This window comes from Egretta garzetta, unplaced genomic scaffold (assembly GCF_000687185.1).
Source record: "Egretta garzetta isolate BGI_Z169 unplaced genomic scaffold, ASM68718v1 scaffold108, whole genome shotgun sequence".
NCBI lineage: Eukaryota > Metazoa > Chordata > Aves > Pelecaniformes > Ardeidae > Egretta > Egretta garzetta.
The window spans coordinates 3,072,195-3,096,162 of NW_009260614.1; the positions used below are offsets into that span (position 1 = coordinate 3,072,195).

General features: G+C 42.4%; 1 protein-coding gene across 1 annotated transcript in view; it reads right to left on the reverse strand.

The window, feature by feature from the left end:
* AUTS2 (activator of transcription and developmental regulator AUTS2) overlaps window positions 1-19,390 on the reverse strand; it is a 582,970-nt gene extending 563,580 nt beyond the window's left edge. The window contains 2 exon segments of the mRNA XM_035900525.1: window positions 18,191-18,400; window positions 19,367-19,390. Of these exon segments, the coding sequence (XP_035756418.1) occupies window positions 18,191-18,400; window positions 19,367-19,390 (234 nt within the window).
* Between the last annotated feature and the right edge of the window lie 4,578 nt (window positions 19,391-23,968).

Here is a 23,968-nt window from a genome sequence, read left to right on the forward strand (position 1 = left end):
AAGGGGAGAGTTGGGGCCGGGAGAAGAGGGATTGGGGGGGTGGGGGGGTGAGCACCCCTCCAGCAAAGCAGACCAGCACCAAAAGAAGACGCTCCCACCTACTGTAAAATCACCCTCTAATACATATTTAAATTGCTCTGAGTTCATTGAAAGACAAATAAATGGCATCACGCACAATATATATTGGTGTTAAAGCAGGAGCAGCAAGTGGGAAGGGGGAGCAGGTTACGGGGAAGGACAAGCAAAGCCTTCCCAAGGCAGAGCTACCAACACCTCCTGCTGCCTCTGTTCCGGGCTCCACTGGAGCACCACTGCTGGTGGAGGTCTTCTACCCACCGCCCCTACCTGTGTTGCAAACACTGGGATCTGGCAGAAGGACAAGCAGAGGCAGAAACTGCTCTCCTCAAGTTCTCGGGGCAACTGGCAGAGGCGATAGCAGCGTGCTCAAAGCCAAAGAGCCATGGCATTCAGGTCCCAGACTGGATTCCTTCGGTTGAAGCATCTTTTCTCAAGTCATAGAAAGCAAAACCTATTTACCCTACTGAGATCAGAGATCTAAAAATCACAACACTCAAAGATCTGGTTAATCAACTCGGGGCAAAAATATCACAGAAAGCTGGGCAAATCCATATTCCTAGATTTTCAGCAAAGCCCATCTCAAGGGTGCAAGTTGTATTACTGACTAGGTTAGGGCGTGAGGGGAGTGTTTCCCCTGCCTTAAAAACTGGTTTTGACTACAAAAGTCACTACAAAACGTTACAATGGAGATTACCCGGTGGTGGAGGAAACCATCTGCAATTCGTCATGCTCAGGCTGTTAATGTCAAAGCAGCCAATTGCCCCAGCACAGTCACTAGTGGAAACGCGTCTTCCTCCCTGCTCCAAAAGTCCACTGAAGCCCTGGGAAACTGCTTTCATTAGCATAAGCAAGCTTCACGTTGATGTGAAAGAGCCAGAAGCAATTTTCATAAGAGTTACAAAGTCTTGTGCAGAAATTAAAAAATTAAACTATGCCAATCATAGATAAAAGGGCTCTGGATAAAAACCCACCAACTGCTATTTATCTCCTTCTGACCCCAACCCAGCCCTGTTAGCACAAAACTTCAATCAGGGCATTAAAGAAAAAAAAAAAGAGGAAAGTCAGTGTCCTTAAAATTGAATACTCTAAGCACTGAAGGAATTCAAATAGATGAAAATATTGTAAATAATCAGAATTCTGGAGTGTACCAGCTGAACAGAAACGTCAAATGGCCGACTCCCCCTGCAAACACAGCTCTGTCCGCTGTCAGCAAAATCTGCCCGAATACTTTAACCACCACTTCTTTTTCTTAAAAAGCCTTTCTGGATCGAGAACTTAAAAGAAGTTCTTCATTTTGCCTAACAGGCCGTAGAAGTCCCAGTTCGAGGGTGAAAGGAAGGACAGAGAGCAAACTGCCTTTCCCCTTCCCTCCAAGTCAAACATTTGAAACTTATTCAAAACAGCTTTTAATTACAGCGCGCCTGTTGGTACTGCTGCACCACTGCAAGGCGACAAGAAAGCCTTTAAGAGTTTATCTCCCTGCTGTCCTCGCTCTACAGCTAAACAGCAACTGAATGGGCAAAATCCTCAGCTGGCATAAAAGCCCCCAGCTCCCCTGGAGTCAGCAGAGCCACGCTTGCCAGCCGCGTCACTGTGCCAAGCATTTCCTCCAGTTGCACCTTCTCCCGCAGCACCCCCACGCCACGCTTGGGGATGCTCCTGCCAGCGCACCCCATCGAACCGGGACAGGATTTGAAGGAGAGCTGTGAGAAAAAGCGGTGCATCTCCATTTCTCTTTGTTTCAGGAGAACCTTTTCGTTTCATTGTGCTTGGCTCCGAGTCACCAGTTTTATCTTGCATTTCACACTTCAGGAAACCCAGCCAGGCCTGCCAAGTACTGCAAGGTTTTCTGTCAAAACTTGGACAAGCTGAAAAGTTTTACATTCTTAACTGTAAACCTTAAAGCAACTCAGACTTTTATTTTACTCGCAGCTCAAGTCTGAGTGTTTCATGACATTTGGCCAACCTGGCTTGAGTTTTCCATTTGAGGTTTCATTACAAAATCCTAATTCCAGAACAGTGTAATTAATACTTTTATTAATAGTATCTGTAGTAAAAGTTTATAGGACTTGGGAGAATGGCTCCAAGTGCATTTCGTTGCCCAGCAGACTACGTGTAGTCCAAAAAGCAGATCTGTCCTTTAATTCAACTTGCAAAAACTGTGTGCTAACAATAAAGTGAAGGCCTTCGGAGACCCAAACACAGGGACCGTTTCTCAAGCTGGCTTCAGAGTTGCTTGTTATACACAGTACGCTACCGGCCCAATAGTAGACACCAAGTAACTGTAATAAATGGCAGTTTCTGTTCCCAGAAAAGAAATTACTTGCTCAGTGTGACACACAACAGTTTTGGTTGAAGGGGCCCTCAGGGGTGACCTCATCCAAGCCGTGCTCCAAGCAAGGCTGACTCAGCTCAGGAGAGATCAGGCTGCCATAGGGAGATGTGGAAATCTCCAAGGATGCAGATCCTACAGCTTCTGGGCTGAAGGGACCTGCTTCCATGGCAGATCTGAGAGGAGCACTTATGGGTCCTGATTTCACCAGCTTTATGTTACTCTGTGCTCCTCAACACACTTCTGTGGGCATTGTAACGCAGCAGCCAACAGGCACCATGCTGCACCGGCACGACAGACCACAACTTTCTGATTACAGGTGCCAAATTTGGACACAGCTCTGGTGTCCATTTCCCATATTTTCTAGTCTGTCCCAAAATACAACCTTTAGAGTTTGAAGATTAAATACAACCATTTCTAAGCTGTGCCACCTTCCAGGTCTGGGCAGCACAGAAGATGTAGCAATGCTATTTAAGGAGGAATTGCCAGCACTTTGCCAGTTGGGTAAGATTGTGTCGAGCGTCTCAGCTGGATTTCAGTGGGACTAGTAGTGTGAGGAACCGTTACACATGCTTGTTTTGACGCTCAAATGTTTTTATTAACATAAATGAGCAGAAGTTAGGTTAATAATCCGAACACACTGACAGATGTTCAACAAATACTTGGCATTGCCGCAGCCAGAACAAGAAAGAATGAAATGTTATCTTGGAACAGCCTGCAGAACAACACAACCCAACGCAACAAAGCTCTTGAACCAGGTTAGACAAATAGATATGCAGAAAAGTCAGGCTCTCTCCTAGCGCAAACCCAAGTCGGACCACGATACAACTTAGCATTGTGTACAGGCCTGAAAGTTTTGCAACTCATTGTAGAAAAAGAGAATGGCCTTCCAGTGCAAGTAGATACCCCAAAAGCCAGGGCGAGGGGCAGGCTGCCTCTGTAAGCAAGGGAAGGAAAAGGGGCATCCACTTCTTTATGTTGGAAGAAATAAATTTAAGACACCTCCTGATTTTTTCTTATTGAATTCAAGTTCTGTTCAAGTTCAATCCAATTGCACGTTCTGAACACACCAATGGGCTCTTACTATTCTCAAAATGCCGTTATTCTATAAAGATGCAGGATTAGTAAAAACAATAAATTTGGCAGGAACTATGACATGAAGGCTTTCTGGTCAGATAAAAGCTAAGAACCTCTAAAGTCTCATTCAACTGTTAATAGAAAAGTACAAGGAACACCATGTGTGAGAAGGCTCATCAAGAGCAGGGAGCTGGGTATGGCTAGGCTCGCTGATCTGGGCAGCACCGATGTTCTTACCAATGGTTTCTGCAGAGTTTTAGGTAGGTTTGGGGTACCTGTGTTGGAAAGCTTCAGATGAATACATTGGTTTGGGTTTCTTTCTGCATTCACCCTATTCACAAGTATAAGGGATCGAAAGCTTGTAAACGAGCTACGATCTAGGAGGAGCTGAAGACCAGAACATGATTTGCCTCATTGCGAGAGGGTACTTGCAGCACTGTTAGATCAAACACTTCTGTACTCCCTTCCCCCTCTTCTTTTTTAAGGGGCAGCAGACCTGGAGGTGTTGAAAATTTAAAATCTTTACAAATGAGAAACTGCATGGTTTGTCCAGGTGATGCCTCAGCTCTCTCACCACCCTCACAACTGCAGCTCCAGCACAGTCAGCACGGCTGGGCTGACTTTTCCTTCCTGAAGAGCAGTGTAAAATGGGTAAGAGACACGCAACTTTCAACTAAATGTCAATAGCCACAGAGGCAGTCTAGACCCTAAAGTCCATCAGTTTTTATTAAGACCTTGACTCCCAAGTACTTCAAGTCACTTTGGCCTTGGGACTTGGGTTAATTGTGGTGCTGAGAAGCTTTGGAAAATGAAGCCTGTATTTGCAAGTAAAACTGGGGCAAGATAAAAGCCATGAAAGGGCTGATGGTGAATGACTTTCTGCAGGTTTCCCGATGCGATTGAGCATGTTGGAATTACTGATAGATGCAAGGTTCCTTAGGATGCCACATGAATACACCCTCAGCACTGTTTATCAATGCTCCTCCTTCCTAAGATGCAAGCTTCACTCAGAGGTACCGTATGTTTGTAAAGCATTTCAGAAAGATTGCCTCGCTTTTAAAAGACTCAGTTTATACCATTCTGATGACTTTACACAGAAAAAGACTTTTTTTTCATTCCAATATAAGGCTTTAAACTGCATAAAATAATTTAAAAACTATCAAACCCTGTGAGTGGGGAGTGGGCAAGAAGAGAAAGGCCACAACAGTGGTGAAACAAAGCCCAGGATGACTTTGGGCTTGTAACCACTTTCTGTCAATAGCATCATTTTACAAGTTAAGTATTTTTCTTAAAGCGCTAATCCAATGTAAACAAGGGTTTGATTCTAAATTAAACAAACTCCACTTTTATTGGTATTAACTAAAATATGCAATGCTAATTTCAGCAGGCACACTCTAACAAGAGCAGCTATGCAGACTCTGCTGTTCTCCAAGGCAAATAAGGAAGGACATTAACTTAAATTTTCTTTTTTCCAAGGAAAATGCACTGTGTTACAAAATCCACAGTGAGGCTTATTAAAAACCAACAACAAAATAAACCCCAACCCAACACATCAATGCTTTTAAAATGTCTTTAAAGAAAAAAAAAACCAAACCAACAAACTTTCATTGCATCTCCACTTCTCATTCAATTTGCTGTCAAAGGTCATGAGCTAAAATATACAGTTTACGCTAAAAGCAGGAAGCGCGGTAAGTAATTGAATAACATCAGGAACTGGAAGAATACTGCCATTTTCCTAATGGATATAGTACAAGGTTTACTCTCTCCAAATTGAATTCGAGGGGCTCCTGTAGTAAGGGGTTTATTTTTCTTCAGCTTGAATTTTAGCCTACGAGGTTTAAAGCAAAACTCTCATGCAATCAAAAGGACAAAATACCACGCAGCAGCTTTATTTTCTAACAGACAAAGATGATCATTTCTGCAGCAAAGAGAAAACCCCCATCAACAGATTCTTAAACAGAACTGGCATAGCAGGTTGGCTGTTTAATATACATGGGCTGGAAATAATTCTACTAAATCAGATCTTTGAATTATTCATGAAAAACAGATTTTCATGATTTAAATTAGAAAGACTTAAAATTACAAGCCTCGCATCGCTATTGATAGGTAAGGTCTCTTCCCCCAATGCGATGTTACACTCTCATACAGTTCTACTCCAGGAAATGCCTTATGAGCACTCTGAAGTAGTGTGCATGATGCCATGCCATGCTTCTGGCCATGCCATGCTTCTGGAAACAACACACCCACTGGTACCCGCTGTACAGAACAGTAACAGCACCCCAGGAATAATTATATCAAAACATATCATTATGATGAAGAAGAAAGTTTGACGGGGTCGTTTTCAGTATTTATTGCACACTAAAGCACAGGTTTGTTTAAAACATTGGAAGCACAAGCCTTAATACTGAAAATAATATCTTTCCATCACCGAAACCACTGCAATTCTTATAGGAAACATCAGATTGCAAATTGTACTGCAAATTGTACTTCAAATCTTTCAAAAGCATTTTGTAATGATACACCTTCCACTCCCCCCCATGTATTGTTACTAATTTATAAATACAACACCACCAATAAGCTAACGGTTTTACATCGCTTCCTGACAGGCACTCTCCAGTCATTCAACACAGCACTGGGTTTTGACAAACTCCGCAGTCAGCTGTAATGGCTACAGTGCTTTGTACCAGAAATTACTAACACTCATTTATCACACAGGTACCGAACCTTTAATCTGAAGATCTCCAAACACTGCACAAATTCTCTGATTAAATTTCTACACCTTGATTAGGAATTGGTAGACAAGTTCTTTAAGACTAAACACAATTTACATCCAGGATGAACGTGGGGAAACGCGGCTGTGGGTGCCAGAGATCACAGAGCACCCAGTCACGGCCAGAGGGCAGCAGTCCCGGTCCTCAGTTCCCACCCTGACACCCTTACCTGATGCTCTCTTACAGGGGCTTTGTGCCTTGACCTTGATGGACCGTTTCAGATCTGAATATGTGGCAGTTTTATTTGGAGACAGCTAGGACATTTTCCAGATAGTAAGAGCATTTTTTGTAAATCCCCAAACTGAACTGCAGCTAAAACGTTAGCGCAACAACGCTTGAATAGAGTAAGCGCAGCTGGGGCTGGACCAGCGTCCAGACCAGAACAAATGGAACCGCTGTGATAACCCGTGATCCAAAGGGCTGGCTGATACCAACAGCTTTTGTGGGCATAGGTCAAAACCCCCGTTTCTTGAATCTTTTACTTTGGCACAAGAGGTATTGAAACTCAACTCCTTTTACAATTCCGAGGATCAGGCCTCAGCACGTAGCTCCCCTTTATCATCAAGAGAAGTGAAGACAATGAATATCAAACCTTGCAAATCGAGAGCAGCATGCCACCCAAATATAGCCTCTATTTGACAACACAACACTGAGGCATCAGGATCTTGTCACTTCCTTCTTCAGAATCAAAGCACAGAGCACTTGTCTGTATATTTATTTATTTCCTTAAACATACGAGCTATTTTCCTTCACCTAGCAAGCCCTATTGAACAAGTTCTATAATTAACATCAAAGCAATTTGAAAGCTGCTTGACTTGCTAAAAGCCGGTAAACAAGCAGGAAGCAATAAGGTGCTTTACAAGAGAAGAACATGTGTTAGGGGGAGGGGAGACTATGAAACATTGAACAGATTGATTAGTAATTTTAACAGAATTTCCATTTTTATTAACCCTCTGCCTCCTCTGGGCACTTGATTTTTATTTATAAAAGTATAAGAATTTCTTGTTCAACTAGATCAGAGTAAAACCAGTTCAGAAGGAAATGGTGAGCACAGTCAGCAAAATCAGAAGAGTATCAGGGAAAATTTTCATGCACCAAATGTTTGCTGCTTTGTATAGCTAGGATAAAATCCACCTGCTTTATGATTATAATATTTTTATTAAAATATTTAGACAAAGCCAACCTGAAATCTCTTGAAAGTATTAAACAGCAGTTTCCAGTTCTACCCCCATCCTCAGCTTTACTATTTTTATTAATTTAAGGACTTGTTTAGCCTTGGGAGACTGGGGGAAAGGGTTAGCAGGGTGAGCCAGGCTTAGACCTGACTGCGTCTTATGAGGAAACTTGGGGGTTTCTCTCTCATTTCTCTGCTCCGGCAGAAAAGAGCTGCGTGAGAGGGAATTCGATTCTTCTTTGAACTCAATTCTTCTTTCTTAAGCACGCAGGTTCCTACGTCTATTTGTAAGCCTGCTACCAGGGAAGGCAAACGGGCATGGGAATGTACGTGGGAACTTTGAGGTCAGTGATTCAGCACTCTGCTATTAGACCTTAATGGCCTGTAGCTCTTTCTTTTTATGCAGTCTAAATCAATTTGTGCCCGCAAACCAGTTATTTTCCTGCTTCCTCCTCCCACAATTTCTTGCAGGATCTCACTAGGCTTTGGGTTGAAAGCTTAACTTCCCACTGACATTTATTTTAGCCCAGTTTATACCCACGTTGTCTTTTGCCAAACTTTTCATTTAACTTAAACAGATCTTATGCCTCGTGGATGTTCACACGTGGGACAGACCTAAAAAGGCTATCATCCTATTTCTGTGTCTTCATTTTGTTGGACTACAGAGGGAATGTTCTTCTGATATCTTCCATACTAGAAGGAACCGTGATTAAACTGTAATAGCAGTTCTTTAACTGAAGAAAATAGAGAATTCCATTTTCTTGAAAACAGGTCACTGTAACTGCTCACAGAGATCAACAGGGTAAGAAAATGGACGTTGGGAAAGCAGCTATGGCTAAGAATGTGCTCGTGCGCTTTCCTGAGTAAGGGTGGGGTTTGGTACAAGTTTAGGACTTCAAGAAAGTTCATTCACGTTAGAATGACACATTTGAACAATCTTTCCAAAAGCTGACCCAATACAAAAGGATAAATCTGAAACTGATCCTACAGTGATTATTAAAAAAATGGAAAATCAGAAGCATCAGGAACACGTATTTGGTCATAGCCTGTACAGTGTTGCAGATATTAAGAGGCCAACTTCCAACAGCACTGGAAATGCAAAACCACAGTAACTTTTGCAGTTGACCTTCTATTTTTTTTTTCTTTTAGCGAAGGTAACTTCTACTTAAGGGTAATGCTTTCATTTTCACTCATATAACCTCACTGTATTTTAAGATTGAGCAGAGAAAATTGTTCTGGGGAAAGGTCAGGACAAAAGGACAAGTTTGTTTTGCCTGTTTTAGGAGTCATGGCCTTATGTAGTAATGGCCATACTGCATTCTTTAACTGGCAATGGAACCGATTCACGATATTCCTTTGAATTATTTAAGAGTACAGCAAGCTTAGTGTAAAAAAATAAAGCTATGTCCCATTTTTGCTAATAATAAGAGGCTTTCCTAGTGCATATAGTTCATATATTATGAAAAAGGGTTAAAATGTAGGAAATGGGGATTTATATTTAAAGATTTGTTCCATTTCAGTGGGTTTGGGCACAAACAAAATTTAAAATGTCTTCTTTTTATAGAAATGCAACATTCCGATTTGTGAAACCACACAAAAGTGGAGAATAACCTCCTCCGGATTGAAGAAGATTATCAATAATTTTGCTGAGCTTTATTCACAGGTCATTTTTGCTAAAATGAAATAAATAGCAGGAAGTTTAGCAATACACACACACATTTCTTCCAGCAATGCTGTGCCACCACGGTGGGAGCATGCAGGGACTCTGGAGCTGGCCAGAGCTGCCCCTCCACAGCCACTGCCAGGCTAAATCCAGGGAAGGCTCCAAAGCTCCGCAACGGCCCCACAAAGCACTGCAAACCGTGAAAGCAATCATGCAAGCTCAGTACCTGAATTTCACACTGCTTTAGCTTCCCAGGCTGCTCTAACACTGCCGCTCATGCTGCCGGTTACTTCCCGCTTCTAAGAAGTCTCAGCCAAAAATGCAGCTTTTCAGACCTAGGGGAATCACTCCCTCCTCTTCCGAGGGGCTGAACGAGCCAGCTACAAAAGCAGGAGTACTGCCTTTAGTTTACAAAAAGACAGGAAAATATCCCAGTTACTGAATTCAAGGAATTGCCTCTTTATCCCACCTGTCATCTTCCCCCTGGAAAGGCCAAACTATAGGGAGCCTTCCACACTCCTGGGTAAAGGAACGGTTCCTCCGGGTGTTAATTGACACTTTAAAAGTGTCTCCACGCATTTTTCAAGCACACAGCCTAGTTCCCCATGCCCCTGAATCCATGGAGTTACGGCACTCAGGAGCTGGACCTAAGGTTACAAAAGCTTAACTGAGAATCTAAGCATCACACAGGAGCCTGACACGCTCCCGAGGCTACTCTCCTGCTCCCACGGCTCTTCCCAAACTGTGGGGCTTGCAGCAGGGTATCACAGCCTCCCTGTGCCCCCCTGCCTGCCCGACCGGGTGTTACAGTGGGAACAACACCAGGGCACAGACCCCCGCTCCCCGCGGCGCTCGCTGGCGGGCCCTGCACCAGAAAGATGCTGCACACCCACAAGTGTGCTGCCGGATGCTACAGCCACATTTAGATACATCGCTCTTACACCTCCTCCCTTTGCGATACAGAGTTTGTGGAGGAAAAGAGACGGATTAAGTAACACACCTTCAACACTTCAAATTTTTTGTAACAAATCTGAGGATGAACTGCTGTGCTTCCGAGTTAACACATAGGCAAATCTACAGGTCAGAAGTCTTGGCTTAGATTAAAGTTATTTGTAGACTACAAAACAAATATTTTAGAAAGAACTGGAAAATTTCTTTTTTTAAATTCAATATGGTCACTTTATTATTCTGTCTTACATCACTTAAGACAGAGCTTCATTTGTCTCCAAGCAGCCTCAGTCGAAATTAATTTTTTGCTTAATCCCTTATTGGTAACATACTTAGGAACTTTCAAGACAGCAATTGATTGCATAGCACATTTAAAATATGGTTCACTTCCCAATACAGCACCTTCAATAATCATTTAAGTTTTCAATTAAAGTTGGGTGCCAAAATTAAAAGAAAAAACGATAATCCTTGGAGACAAAAACTGCTCCATGCACAGTAATTTTTTTTTGTAAAACTATTATTCTCAAGGTATCTAATTGATTAACATAATTAGGTTAATCCAAAAGCCACTGTTTATAATCTGTTTTCAGTTTAGAATGTGCTGGGAGTTTCTGTTATGCTGGATGGAGCGGGTGAGTGGTGCACACAGGGGCACCTTCTCCCAACAGCATTACCTGGTCTGGTGACATCCCTCTGGCAACACCACTTCACAGCTGCATAAACTGGAGCCAAAAGATGAGGCAAGATGCAGCAGGGCAGATCGCAAAGCGGTGGCAGAATTTGCATTAGAAATAAAAACATGCCAACATTGCTCATTTTCTTACAAGCCTGATCACCTGCAACACAGCAGCGATGGCCGGTGAAAGCCAAGGCGGCAGAGGAACCCCTCTGCCACATCCCAGGTGCAATTAGCTCACACCATCGGCTTCAGAGAAACGTGGGAGATATTAATATCCCACCACTTATTCCCGTTTCTAGCTATGACCCAAGTTCTTCCACACTCTGCCTTGGCTGTACAAGCTCTACCATCCAGCAGTAACACTGTCACAATAATTACACTGGTCACCATATCAGGTTTGAGTCCTGGTTAAGAGATCAGCCACACTGCCAAACAGCCGGTATTTTAGCCAGAGTGGGCAAACACCAGACTGTAGCCACATTTTAAGCTTACATTCCTCTGTGTCTAAGAAGGGGAACTCTCCGTGCCTGCGCTGGAGCCTGAAGACACTACCGCCTGTTAGCTCCCACAGGAGGCTCTGAGCTGGGTGTTTAATGCAGGAACATACAGACAGGATCAAAATAGTAGTCTATCATTAAACAGTTATCATGGCACTGAGTCTGAGACAAGCATTTTTCTACTTCAGCTTCAATAAACAATACCTGGAGAGAGTTTCTCTTACCTTTGAGCACACACACTCATCCACGGGAGAGAGGCATGGCAAAAACAAGGCCCTTTTCTTCCAAAGTCATCAGCCCTGCAAGCAAAGCTCTCCATGGGGAAGCCATTTTGAGTCCCTGGGATTTCCCGATATGTATTTTTAACCTATCTAGCAGGGATAACATCCTTAGTAATCAATTTGACTCATGATTATTTCAAACACAGGCTCATACCCAGACAAAAAAAAAGCGCACTTTACATGGCAATATATACAGAACAATAACACTGCCAGATGGTAAAATACTGAACAGAATTAATTTCACACATGATGTTTTCAAGGTGTTAAAATATGTCACAGCTTCTGCTAATAAAACATCTTCCTCTCCCCTCCTCCTTTTAAGAAAATGCTACATTCCCACCAGCCCGTATTTTACATTATATGTGTTTTCAATTCTGATAAGGGCAGCTGATTGCTTGCAAACCTAATTACAGTCAAATGAAAGTCTTTCAGAACCATCATTAGCAATTAGGACCCGCTGGATTTGCAGTGTATCATTTAGAGAGGTATAATTCAATAGCTTATTGAAAAATTGCAGGTGAAACTGGTGATTATAAAGGGGGGGGAAACGCCTGCGACACGTCACTGCAGGCAAATCTTCAGTAAAGTGGCAGCTTCTGCGAGTGACTGATCAATGAATGCAGGTGTTTGCTTCGGCACGCTGCGGAGCACAGCTCCTCGCCTCGCTTGGGAAACGTCAGCGGCATCCTGTCATCGCGCCTGGTTTTGTGAATGGCTCTGGATTTCATATTACGTGCCTGGTTTTGTGTGCGTTTTCAAGGAATCCAAAGGGCCTATTGAGGAGCTTCATTAAACCTGGGGGGGAGGGGGATGTGCCATGCAGAACAACAAGCAACACAGAAGCAACACATCATTTTTCAGTCCTTTCTATAGAGAACAACGATCTTTTCCGTGCCCATTGAGCACAATTATATATTATCAGGGCCCAGAAGTTGTTTGGATGCTTTCCAGCAGCTGGGTGCCTTCACAGATGACACGCTGGATATGGTGACTGCGGGTTAAGTACAGCTGGAGATTTCTGTGGCCCCTGATCAGAAGCAAACAGCAGTTGAGGATCACAAAATGCTAGCAGTTCAAGCGCTGTTTTTCACCAGTGGTGGTTTCTGAGAGGGAAACGAGAGGGGCAACGGAATAGCAGCCCAGCTTTTAGACAGGCGTTCTCTCACTCACACAGAAATCCACATACTGGGCATGTGCGCAAAATAAAGCGCGGCTCCTTTTTGAGGATGAAATTACCAACTGGCCAGCACGAAGCACTCAACGTTTTAACAGCACGATGGCAGACTAGATAATGCCGAGCCAGACAGCAGCAGACACAGAGGCCGTTAACTCACACAGCGGGCCCCATCTCTGGGCACATCCCTCCATGGGCACATCCCTGCGTAACATTTACCCCTCTGAAAAACCACACTGCCCAGCCTGGGCCTGTGCACAGCCCCACCACTTCACCCCTTTCCCATAGACGTGTTCCTCCTTTCCCATCCTCCAAAGACTTCTCAAATCCCAGATTTACCCCTTTCTCTACCACACGAGCACCCTCTCCCACAGATGACTACATCCACTCGTGCTGTGTATGTAACCTCAAAGCACAGTTACCTGCTGATGGCCCATTCTACACTATCAGTGCTGTAATCTTCATTTTCAAATTAAATGCTGTTAATAAGGTGGATTGACAAAGAAATCCAAATAAACAATGCCCACAATACCAACACACAGCAGACAGAGTTTCATTAAACCATTGGCCCCTGCAAAGTCCTGTTGCTTGTGGCACTTGCTTTGGGTTACTTCAACCTTTTGGCAACACGTATCAAACCATGCTGCCGAGGCTGCAAAACAAGCAGCAAACCTAGTAATTTCAAAGTGGTTGTGCTAGTATTTTGAAATAAATAATAATAATAAAAAAACAAACAAAACAAAACCAACAAACACCACCAAACCTCTCTCTTTACAAACAGAACAGAAAGAAACAATCTCGATTTCCATTAAAGCATGGCAGCGCTGCTGTGGACCTGATGCCTGGCCGGTACTACCAAGGTATGCAAGTTTGTCCCATGCTCCGTTTCCTTTAACTTCAGCCATACAGAGCCAGACCTGCAGCGGTGCAAAACTGAACCAAGCGCTGCTGGCACGGCTTGCAAACCCCTCTGTCGTCCTGCCTAAGCTGTTTTCACAGCCCAGGTTCCTTCCTGATCTTCAGCGGGTCTACAGTCACTGAAATCCACTGGCTGCCAGTGAAGTTATCCAGAATCACAGCAACTCTGTAAAAGGAGATTCAAGCCTTTATCACTCATTATGGGTGTATGCCCACTGTATGCGGTATTTCCAAGGTGTCTAACCTCACACCACACAAATATATCCACATTTTTCCCCTCAATGCTGCACAGAACTACAGGTTGGAAGTCAAAGAAATTAAACAGTTCTCCATGGTTCCGTATAATACTTGTAGCTGCTATTGCACTCCCAAAGCCCACCCACAATTTCATTTTCAATTAACAGCTCTTAGAAAAGCAGTAATGAAAGCAGTTGCTAAAGAGCACTCAGATGTCATTGAGAGACTGCAAACCCAAACTGTAAATAGCACATTGTAAATCGCTTGTCACCAGTCAGCTCTCACTGGAATCGCACTGCTGGTGACAATCAAACCCATCTGCTCAGCTCCCCGACCAATGTCACCACAAACCATACAGCTAACACCCACCTCCCGCGCCGCTCTCGTTACCTGTCATGTACAGGCTTGCCTAAGAGCGTGCAAAAGCCATTCCTGAGTGTAAGCGTGATTAAGTGCAGATCGCACAAGGGCTACTTCACCCTCCGCACCAGAGTCTGCCGCACTGAAGCACACAAGTACCTCGGCACCAAAGGACACGTGTGCTGTAAGTAGATCTGCAGCACAATTAACAACGTGGTGTTTGCAAGCGATGACAGGGGACGACAGTGGCTGTCCAGATCAGCCATCAAAAGCCTTCGCAATCTCAAATTTAAGATGTATAGATTGAGGGTGAGACTGCCAAGGGGATCATGGGCTTCATTCTGAGAAGGAACCGCTTCAGTGTTTCCCTCTCTCCCCTTTAACTGATTCATGTAATGGACTATGAGGTTAAAGCTAATAGTTTATAATGCTTGTAGAGCTGATGACTGCCAGTCAGCTGTGTATCTTTTTTTTGCTGTTCTTCCCATTTTTCCTTTATCTCATTAAAATTTACCTCCTAATTCATCTCTCCATCATGAGTCTTACTCCCTTTATTCATGATCTGCCCCTTAGTTATCACCAGTTTGTCTCCTTCCTTGCACTCACACAATACCTGGGATTCGGACTGATATTCTGCAAGTGTCTTTGCAATCAGCCAGTTAAAGTAGAGCCCAGCAGCAGCTGGCTCCCGTACATACCTAAGCCAGCTAATATACCACTTGCCCAGCACAGAGATTGCTGGTTTAGAAGCATATGCCAAAGACAATCCTTTTCTGCAAGGCAGCGTACAAATCTCCCAGCAGATAAAGAAAACGATGCAGGAAATGGTAGAGGAAGCAAAAGTCAGTGCCTTCTGCTCTTTCCAAAACACGTGCCCACTGAATGAAGAGACATGATCCTTCCCCCCTCACTTTCAAAATGCTCCCAACGCTCCCGCAATGAAAACTCATTGTTTCCCAGTACGCCCCATCCTCCTTGAACCTCAAGGAATAAAACCTCACATTTTTTTGCCACCCTTTTACTACTATAAAAAAGTTCATGTTAAGATTTCCAAATGATTTTTACAGAAAACGCATAAAAACACGCCGTCACCAATTAACGTAAAGGAAATTAAATTTAAAAGAGTAGAGAAATATTCTGATGAATTTTATGTTTGCTTAACGCCAACTAAAACTTCCTTGAGGCATTTAATAAGTACATTTATAAAAGCTCACAAAGCAGAGTTCAAAAGTCTTCTTGCTAGTAAAATATGAGCCTTAATTAACCTACAGTTTCACATTTTCTGGATTTCAATAAACCTGTAGGCATTTCAGCATAGCTGGATAAATACCTGCATGAATACTGCAAGGATTTTCTCTGAAAACTAATTAGCAGTCCTTCCAATAGCTGACTTCAACTAAATCTGTCTGACAAGAGAGCCTCATACTGTAAATCCTGCATGTGAGCGTTACTTCCAGCAGATAACAGCTTTCACAGAAAGGCGTATCGGACAGGACTGTTAACTACTGGTAAAACAACGAACAAGATTTCCAGGTATAAAACATTTCCCAACAGCGACAGACTGCAGCCGAGGTCTGACACAGCACGGGAATGCAAGTGATAGCATAGAGATTGCATCCTGCCATCCAATTACAATATTCACATGTGACAATTCAGGATTCCTCTGGGGACAACAGGGGAAAATACACTGTTTAGGTACAAAATACATAGCCCTAACGTGGCAAGGACACCATATGCATCCAGAATACTAAAATCTAATTGACTTTCCTACTTGCCAAGCACAAAGCACCAGCAGGCCCAATTCTTGGTTTGTGGTGATCTGAAAAGGGTGACAACCAACTTTACGTCCCATGGAGAGCCCAGGAATTCAGTGGGATGGAGCTGCACGGGGAAATGAACCCAAGGCGTGCAGCCAAGAGTTGCTCTAAGAGGAAAAGTGTTACACGATGAGAGCAAACCATCCTCAGAGCTTATCATTCTCTTCCTTTTTTCAAGGTCTTCACCATTTGTCTTGAAAGACGACAGAAAATGCTTACCAGAAATACTATATATAAAGGTTGTGGGCATGTCTTTGCAAATAAGCTTTATAGTTTTTTCCATGACATCTTTTTTCCACATATAAGTGCCAACACCACTTGGATTTGTCAGCACCTAAACTGTTCATGAGACTAAAGTGTTCTTATCTAAGGAGCTATACCCCTACCAAATGTATTAAATTTATATTGAGCAAGATATTTTATTTCCTCTCAGGCTTATCCCTCAGGAATTAAGCAGAGTACTCAGATTTATCAGCTAAAAGGAAAACCATTTTCCATGACATTTGTCAACTCAATACCTTCCAAGCCAGTGTATATTTATTCTTAAAAACATAACCTCACAAATAACCTCCATCAGCAGCAAGGCTGATTCCTTCATTGCTTAAGTACCAGGCGGAAAGGTTTCACCTGACAGTAGGCTATGCCAGGGGAATCAGAGAGTGCAAAAAGTCAGCTTTTACGAAGGCCAGTTCCTACAGCACAAAGCACATACATTTACCATTTGACATCCTAAAAAGGAGCAGAGCAAAGACGGCATAGGTGAACACAGAAAACAGTCAAGGAAACACAGAAACATTCAATACCCACTTGTGCTGCCTTGACTATCCTGAAGAGTTTCCCCACCTCCCTTTGAAATACAAAGTGAAATTAAATTAGAAGAAATATAAATTAGAAATATTATATTAGAAGAAATACCAGTGTGGTAGTGTAGAATAGGCATTTTACAGTTTCTTTGCTGAAGTACTTTATAATATCTTATTTTATTTCTATTACAGTATGGGCTTAAAAATAATCATGAAAACATATTTTGTTACCAGCTTCCGTAACTCTGAATATCAAAATTGAATACAAGTCAACGTACTTGTCATCCCCAATGGTCCTTCCACTTCCTTGAGCTCACAAAATGAGCAGCAGTGAATTCTCACTATTTTCCCAAAGTTTCTCTGCAAAGCAATGTTTGGTTTGCACCAAACAAGGATGAAGACTCATTCAATGGATGTCAACCATCTCCATTAGACATACAAATTTCGATTAAAGAGTCATTAATATCACTCAAATGTAGGTCAAAGCTGACCTCTTTACTTTTACTTTAGATTTCAGTTTTGCAGACAAGAAGCCAAACGACCACACAGGCACATCCTATACTTAAAATGCCCAACTCAAATTTAGTCATTTACATGTAACAAACACACAAGGGATATTTATTCATTAACAAAAGCAAAACATGGGGCGCTCTTCTGCATCCTGCTCATCAGAGAAGTCACACTTTCTTCTTTTTTCAGAAGAACACACACAACACTGCACAGTCCTCAGTAAGAGTCCAAGATTTCCAGCCTCAGGCTCTGCAGCCCTGGATGTTACCTGCTCCCTTTTGACACACATGCACCAAGTTACTGCAGTAAGGGACCACCAGTGTCGGGAGGGCAGGAAGTTCTTGCTTACGGGTAGGTGATTAGTTACCCAAAAGAGCACACGCTGGTACCACCGACAATCCTACAAATGAGCTCCTCGCACCGAAATCAGTCTTAGAGCTTTTTCTTGATTAACAGCTGACCCTCGCGCAATTATCTCACCTTGCCCTTAATGTTCAATGGGGTCTTATACTTCTGTGTATAAAGTCTAAGACAAGAAGGCATATTTATAGCACAAAGTTGGTCTAACAATGTAATAGAGCGTCCACATTTGTTTGCCTGACAGTCGCACAGCCAGCCTATGGAAAGCTCTTCCAACCTTTACATATTCATTAATCAACTCAGCTCTAGCATCCATAGACCACTTACTTTGCCACTCAATTAATCTCTTCCAGCACCAGGACATGGTACCAAGCGGCACCCAAGAGCCCAAGAATAAAACAACTATGAGGGGGGTAAAATAAGTGATCCCAAAAATGAGAAATACGCTTCTACATACCATGTGCCAACAGCCAAAGCCCCCCCTCCCCGCAACAGATAACTTGTCTCCCACCTGTCTGAGGCCCTTCAGTATTTTCTTCCTTTTCCCAAGGTGCTGACAAAGATTACGATCATTTTCTCGGTCAGAGCTGTACTGGTGGTGGTGAAGTCTGTTCTTTTTCGGAAGATAGGACAGCCCATTGGTAAGTGCTTCCCGTTTCTTCTTGGCTAGAGGATTCTGTCGTTTCTCCACACGTTCCTGAGGTTTCAGAGCTACGTCCTTCTGCAGAGGGAGGGAGCGGGGGAAGGAAGAGAAGAAAGACACAGTGCTTAAGATACAGCTCTGATTTGGTTGACCTCTTTAAGCAGCAATTCTAGGTGATCAGAAAAGCATTCTCAAGGCAATGCTACAGTCACCAGAAAAGAAGAAAGGAGTTTTCACTGGTGTCCACCGAATCAAGAGACAGGCAAATGCAAAATAAAATCTGTAAGACGGAGCACACAGAAGCAGACACACAACCCTTTAGATTTCATATCATCAACATCATCATCCTCAAACCCATCTCATTTATCAAATAAGCATGCATTTAGAAGATGGCATATGTTTATAATATTTAAATCAACAATTATATTCAACTTAAACAAGGCTTGGCTTTTCACATTTATTTTTATTATTTCTTTTATTTGACAGGATAAGGCAAGAGCTGACCTAGATCTAATTAAAACAAATGAATCTCAATTCATTGAGCCTGACCTAAGCAGAAAATTTCCAAATCCCAGGAGGGGGGAAGCAGGGAGGGGAAAAAAAAAAAAAAGCTTGTATTTGAAAACTGTGTTACTGACCCTTGTTTAAACCCCAGAATCAATGTCTGTCTATAAAAAACTCAGTTCTTATAAAATAAACACGAGTTTGGTCGCTTAGCCTACAGCTACTGTATTTTCTTACTGATAACCTGCAATACAGAGAATTCATATTTTTGTTTCAAATAAATGTTACTTGAAAAAAATTCTCCAATAACACAAAATTAAAGGCAGAGGAAGAGGAGGCTGGAGGGTCATTAGGAGAGAAGCAGCTATTGGAAAGGTGGAAATTACAAGGCATATTGTGCATCTAATAAATGCAATTTGCTAAGTCACATCTACTCCAAGAATTCCATATGCAAGAGTACAGTATTTCCATAGAAGGGGCATATTACTTAAATAGTTTAAGATTTCAAGCATACTCTACTAACATGCCTGGCTGCTTTACCAAAAGGTGTCCGTGCCCTGCCATCAAGTACTATATGATCTTATAAGCCTTCATCCTGTTTATTGTCACTTAATATTATAACAGACAGCAGGAAAGAAATTGGGCTGTTGGTCCCTGTGTCACAAAAAGATTCAGGTTCAGGAGAATATAATACAAATTATGCCACCTTTTAATGCAAAAACCCCATGCCTAAAGGCAAAAATCAGTTTGGCTTTAATTAAAGATTGCTCCCTAAATGCCTATCTAAAACACAAGAGCTTCTCAAAATTCATAACTAAAACCAATGAGAACATTAATTAAACTGAAGACAGTCAACATTCAAATGTCAAATTTGGTAAAAAGAATAATTTTACAAGTATTAACAAAGGGAGTATGGAACAGAAGGTATAAGACATTTCTTCTACCATTTCTTCACCTAAGACACTGCAGGAATAACAGTTTTACTCATATCAGAAAAGTTAGGAGCTTTATCCAAGCTCATAAAAAAATCTTTAGCATCCTTAGTGAGGAAAATCTTTTTAGTAGGGCCAGCTGTGACAGGACAAGGGGTAATGGCTTTAAACTAAAACAGGGTAGGTTTAGACTAGATATAAGGAAGAAATTCTTTACAATGAGGGTGGTGAAACACTGGAACAGGTTGCCCAGAGAGGTAGTGGAGGCCCCATCCCTGGAGGCATTCAAGGCCAGGTTGGACGGGGCTCTGAGCAACCTGATCTAGTTAGCAGTGTCCCTGCTCCTGCAGGGGGGTTGGACTAGATGACCTCTAGGGGTCCCTTCCAACCCAAAACATTCCATGATTTTATGATCCTTAGCTATAAAGCAGGCTCAGTATTTTAAGAACATTATGTGTCTCTTCTATGGTTCCTTCAGCTATTAATAAGAGAGTCAGTAGTTGCACTGATCATCATAACATGCTTTGAGATCTACTTGTAAAAAGCACTGTGCACAAGCTGAGGTATGGAGCAAGTCCAAGGAAAAATAAAGTAAGAAGAATCACTTTTCTGAGCACACCTTCTGTCTCCTTTCTCAGGAAGGTTTGAGATACATGCCACAAATGCACGAAGGCAAATTCTCAGGTGTTGTATGTTATGGTTACTATTTCACCAATTCTCATCATCAATAGCTTCATAAAATAGCAACTACAGCAACTACAAATACAGGCTGACCTCCTGGATAACAAACGCAGAGCACCTCACACAGTGATTCCCGTGCTCAGCCCCACTCAGCTGCACTTTGGGAAATAAACTGGAAAACTGAGTAACTCTGCGATTCCCATGGAGCGACTTCAACACAGCAGAAAAGCACCAAAATTACAACTTCTTCAACGCACTCTATTGAAACAATGAGATATTTCACCACAGAACAGATTTGTGCCTTAAGATAACTATCATCGTGCTGCTAATGATAAACATAAATCTCTATTTTTTTCAGATCAGTATCAGAAAATCCAGTGCTTTATGAATAGCACATTGTGCCAGTACACGACTTCTGTGAAAACACAGAGCTCTTACTTGTAAGGTAGAATTGCTATTAAGAGGATTCGCCCTGAATGTGACAGGTTCAAGCAGTGAAGAAAAGGAAAATTTCTGAAAAAAAAAAAATTATTCTCCTAATGACTAAATAGCCTTTGTGGGAATTTTTTTTTTTTTTTTTTTTAAATTCGTTTTTGCAGCTAGGGATCTAAATGAGACAGTGGCAGGCTTCCAGAAACTTATAAAATGTCTAATGGGGCTAGCACTGCCATCAAGAAATTACTAGCTCCCATTAGCTTTAAAGAGGGTGTAAGATGGGTCAGATTTTGCAGATCACTATGGCTGTATCCGGGATAACCTTCTCCATAAGAAGCCCATGTTCCAGCCAACTGCATAAAGTTTCATGAATTGTCAAGATACACCTAAAGCAAAGTTTAGCTCATGTCAGATTTGGGATGAAAGAATCTGCATATGAGCAGCTTCACAAAGCCTTCTGCAAACTCTATGAAAACCTACCTTCCAGGACAGAAGAAACAATCTGCAGAAACCTCCAAAAATAAGGTGCCTCTTCTGCTTATGACCGAAGAGGGCAGAGGGAGCTCCACAGGTACATAGCTTGCAATTCTGCGAACTGTGAAAGCGGGCCTTAAATCCAGTTTAGTGGGTGGGCTTACTATGAAATTTAGACATAAAGATTGGTGTTTAAACAACCATGTTCCTCCAGAACAGCCGTCTGCTTTTCACCAGCTGACACCGCTGCAGAGAAAATTGCAGAGTGCTGTAGGTCAAAACCCTGTATTATTGAATTGCACGGTAGAACCTCTCATTGCTTTCAACAGATGTACAATTTGGCCTTAAAATATTGCATATAGAAATATATATTCTATATTAAATTCTTCATCTGCAGACTGGACTGCAACAGGACATGTTAAAATAATAAAAGCTTAGACACAGGTGGCTAGGATGCATTAAAACTAGCTTGAATGGAGATCACACGGGGTGTCGATCCTCACGTTTGAGGGTGCAAACTGCCTGTGATTGTTTCAGACATGCCATCAGTACAGCGCACACGAGGCTGCAGAGGACACACACACATTCTGCCCTCTTGGAAGCCGTTGGATTCGGCGGAGGCGGCGCTTGGCTGGGAACCGTGGCCCAGCATAAATCACTTCCCCACTTTCTGCCCTTTCTCCCTCATCCAAGTTTTTATCTTTTTGTTGTTTAGATAGGACAATGGCTGTACCATGCCGCGTGCTAGTACATTAGCCAGCACAATCTTAATTACAGACTTCAGGCATCATCATGATTACAGTAATAAGCTGTAATTACTCTAAGGTGACAGGACTGCACAGACCTTATCTACATAGATAAGGAGATGTAGTAATATTTCATGTCGAGGCGTATTTTTCACCAGCTACTCATGGAGTCGATTCAAACTCGGTAGCAGACCCTGTGAACAACACATTCAGACTTTAATGGAGGTTTTTCTCCTCTCCTGCCAGCATACAAGCCCACACATTATTAAATAAATCCTACAAACATATTAGGCATGGTTTAAAACCATCTTATTCAGAGATATCTTTCATCAGCAAAGTGCCTTAAGTGTATCAGGAAGGTGACTTAAATGTATAAATATGTAATTACATGCAATTCAATACAAAAGTGCATTAATATTTATGAGTGTGCTGTATAATCTAAAAAAATTTCCATTTGTTTTATTTCTATTGGGGGCATTAATCAAGCCGATACCACTGTACGTGCCACAGCAGAGAAGAGCCGCCCATGCTGAACAGCCTCCCGCTGCGACGTCAGCGAGCAGGAGGGCTGCTGAAGCCTGATGGGGTGGCACTGCAATCATCTCGGCTCCAATTAATATTAACAATTTCAGTCTCAGCCTTACATTTGTTGAGGGGAGGAGAAGCAGCCTCCATGGGTACATCAGATAATTTCTTGAGGTAGGAGGCTTGAAGGACACACCGCGTTCTCATCAAGTGTTCAGCTTTCAGGGAGCTATGCCTGATTTATTTCAGGACAGTCCATCTCCTTGCTATGTAAATGACAGCTCGTTAATTATAAATCAGATCCTCAGTGGCAGCCCAGCAGTGCTTCACACTGCTTTACGGGGTACACACTTCACTCCCGTGAATCCCACCCAAGAGCCAGTCCAGTGATGCCGCCCTTTCCTCCTGCCCTTGCTCTTTGGCACCCTTCCCTCTGAAGATGACTTAAAAACTACACGTAACCAACAGGAACTCTGTTCCACCCCTTATTGCAGGGTTTTTCTATAGGAACGCTTGATGAAAAGCAACTCTGTAAATGCACTGTGTAGCAAACGCACTGAAGGCACTTATCTAGATGAAAATTTCAGGTGCTGCTCAGGCATTTCAAGCCTTGATCTTTCCAAATCATCCTCGTGGATTATTGTTGTGATTCCAGTGTTACAAGAACTTACTTTCTGAATCCTCACTGAACATGACCCCAAAGTGCAACTTTTAAAAATTTATAATTAAAATCAGAAGTATATTATAGTACAGGGCTAGTAAAAGCAAATAACAACTGCATCAGTCTACAACTGTATTCCAATTATTTGCTCCTCAGGTTATTGCTAAAGTCCACACAGATTTATATCAGAGCCCAACAATTTATCCTTCGCTCCAACAATAAAATTAAGTATAAAGAAATAAGACAGTTTTAAAAACCCCAAATTATTAAACAGTCATGAAATGTCAATGTAATGCTCCACTTAAAACACAGAGTTAGAAAAGCAAGCTTGAATCTACCAGTTTGCCCCCTCCACTATTCCGACATCCAAGCATCCCCGTCAAATTGTAAGAAAGGTACTTCTGGAGGCTCTGCTCTGTTTTCAAGGTACAAGCAATTCACCTTTGATAAGGAACACTGCTGCAGCACGAAGAAGCCAATTAAGGGGGGGAAAAACCCCCACATTTTCACTAGCTACAAAAGTTGATTTGAAATTCTTTCCAAGTTATGGACAGAACCATAAGAGACTCAGCACCTCGTCCCTGGCTGTCAGCTGCAGAAGTGCTTCATTGGCCGGGACATTACGTGAGGAGAAGCAAGAAGCAGCCAAAGGGCTTCCGATGAAAAACTGCGCAAACAGAAACACTGA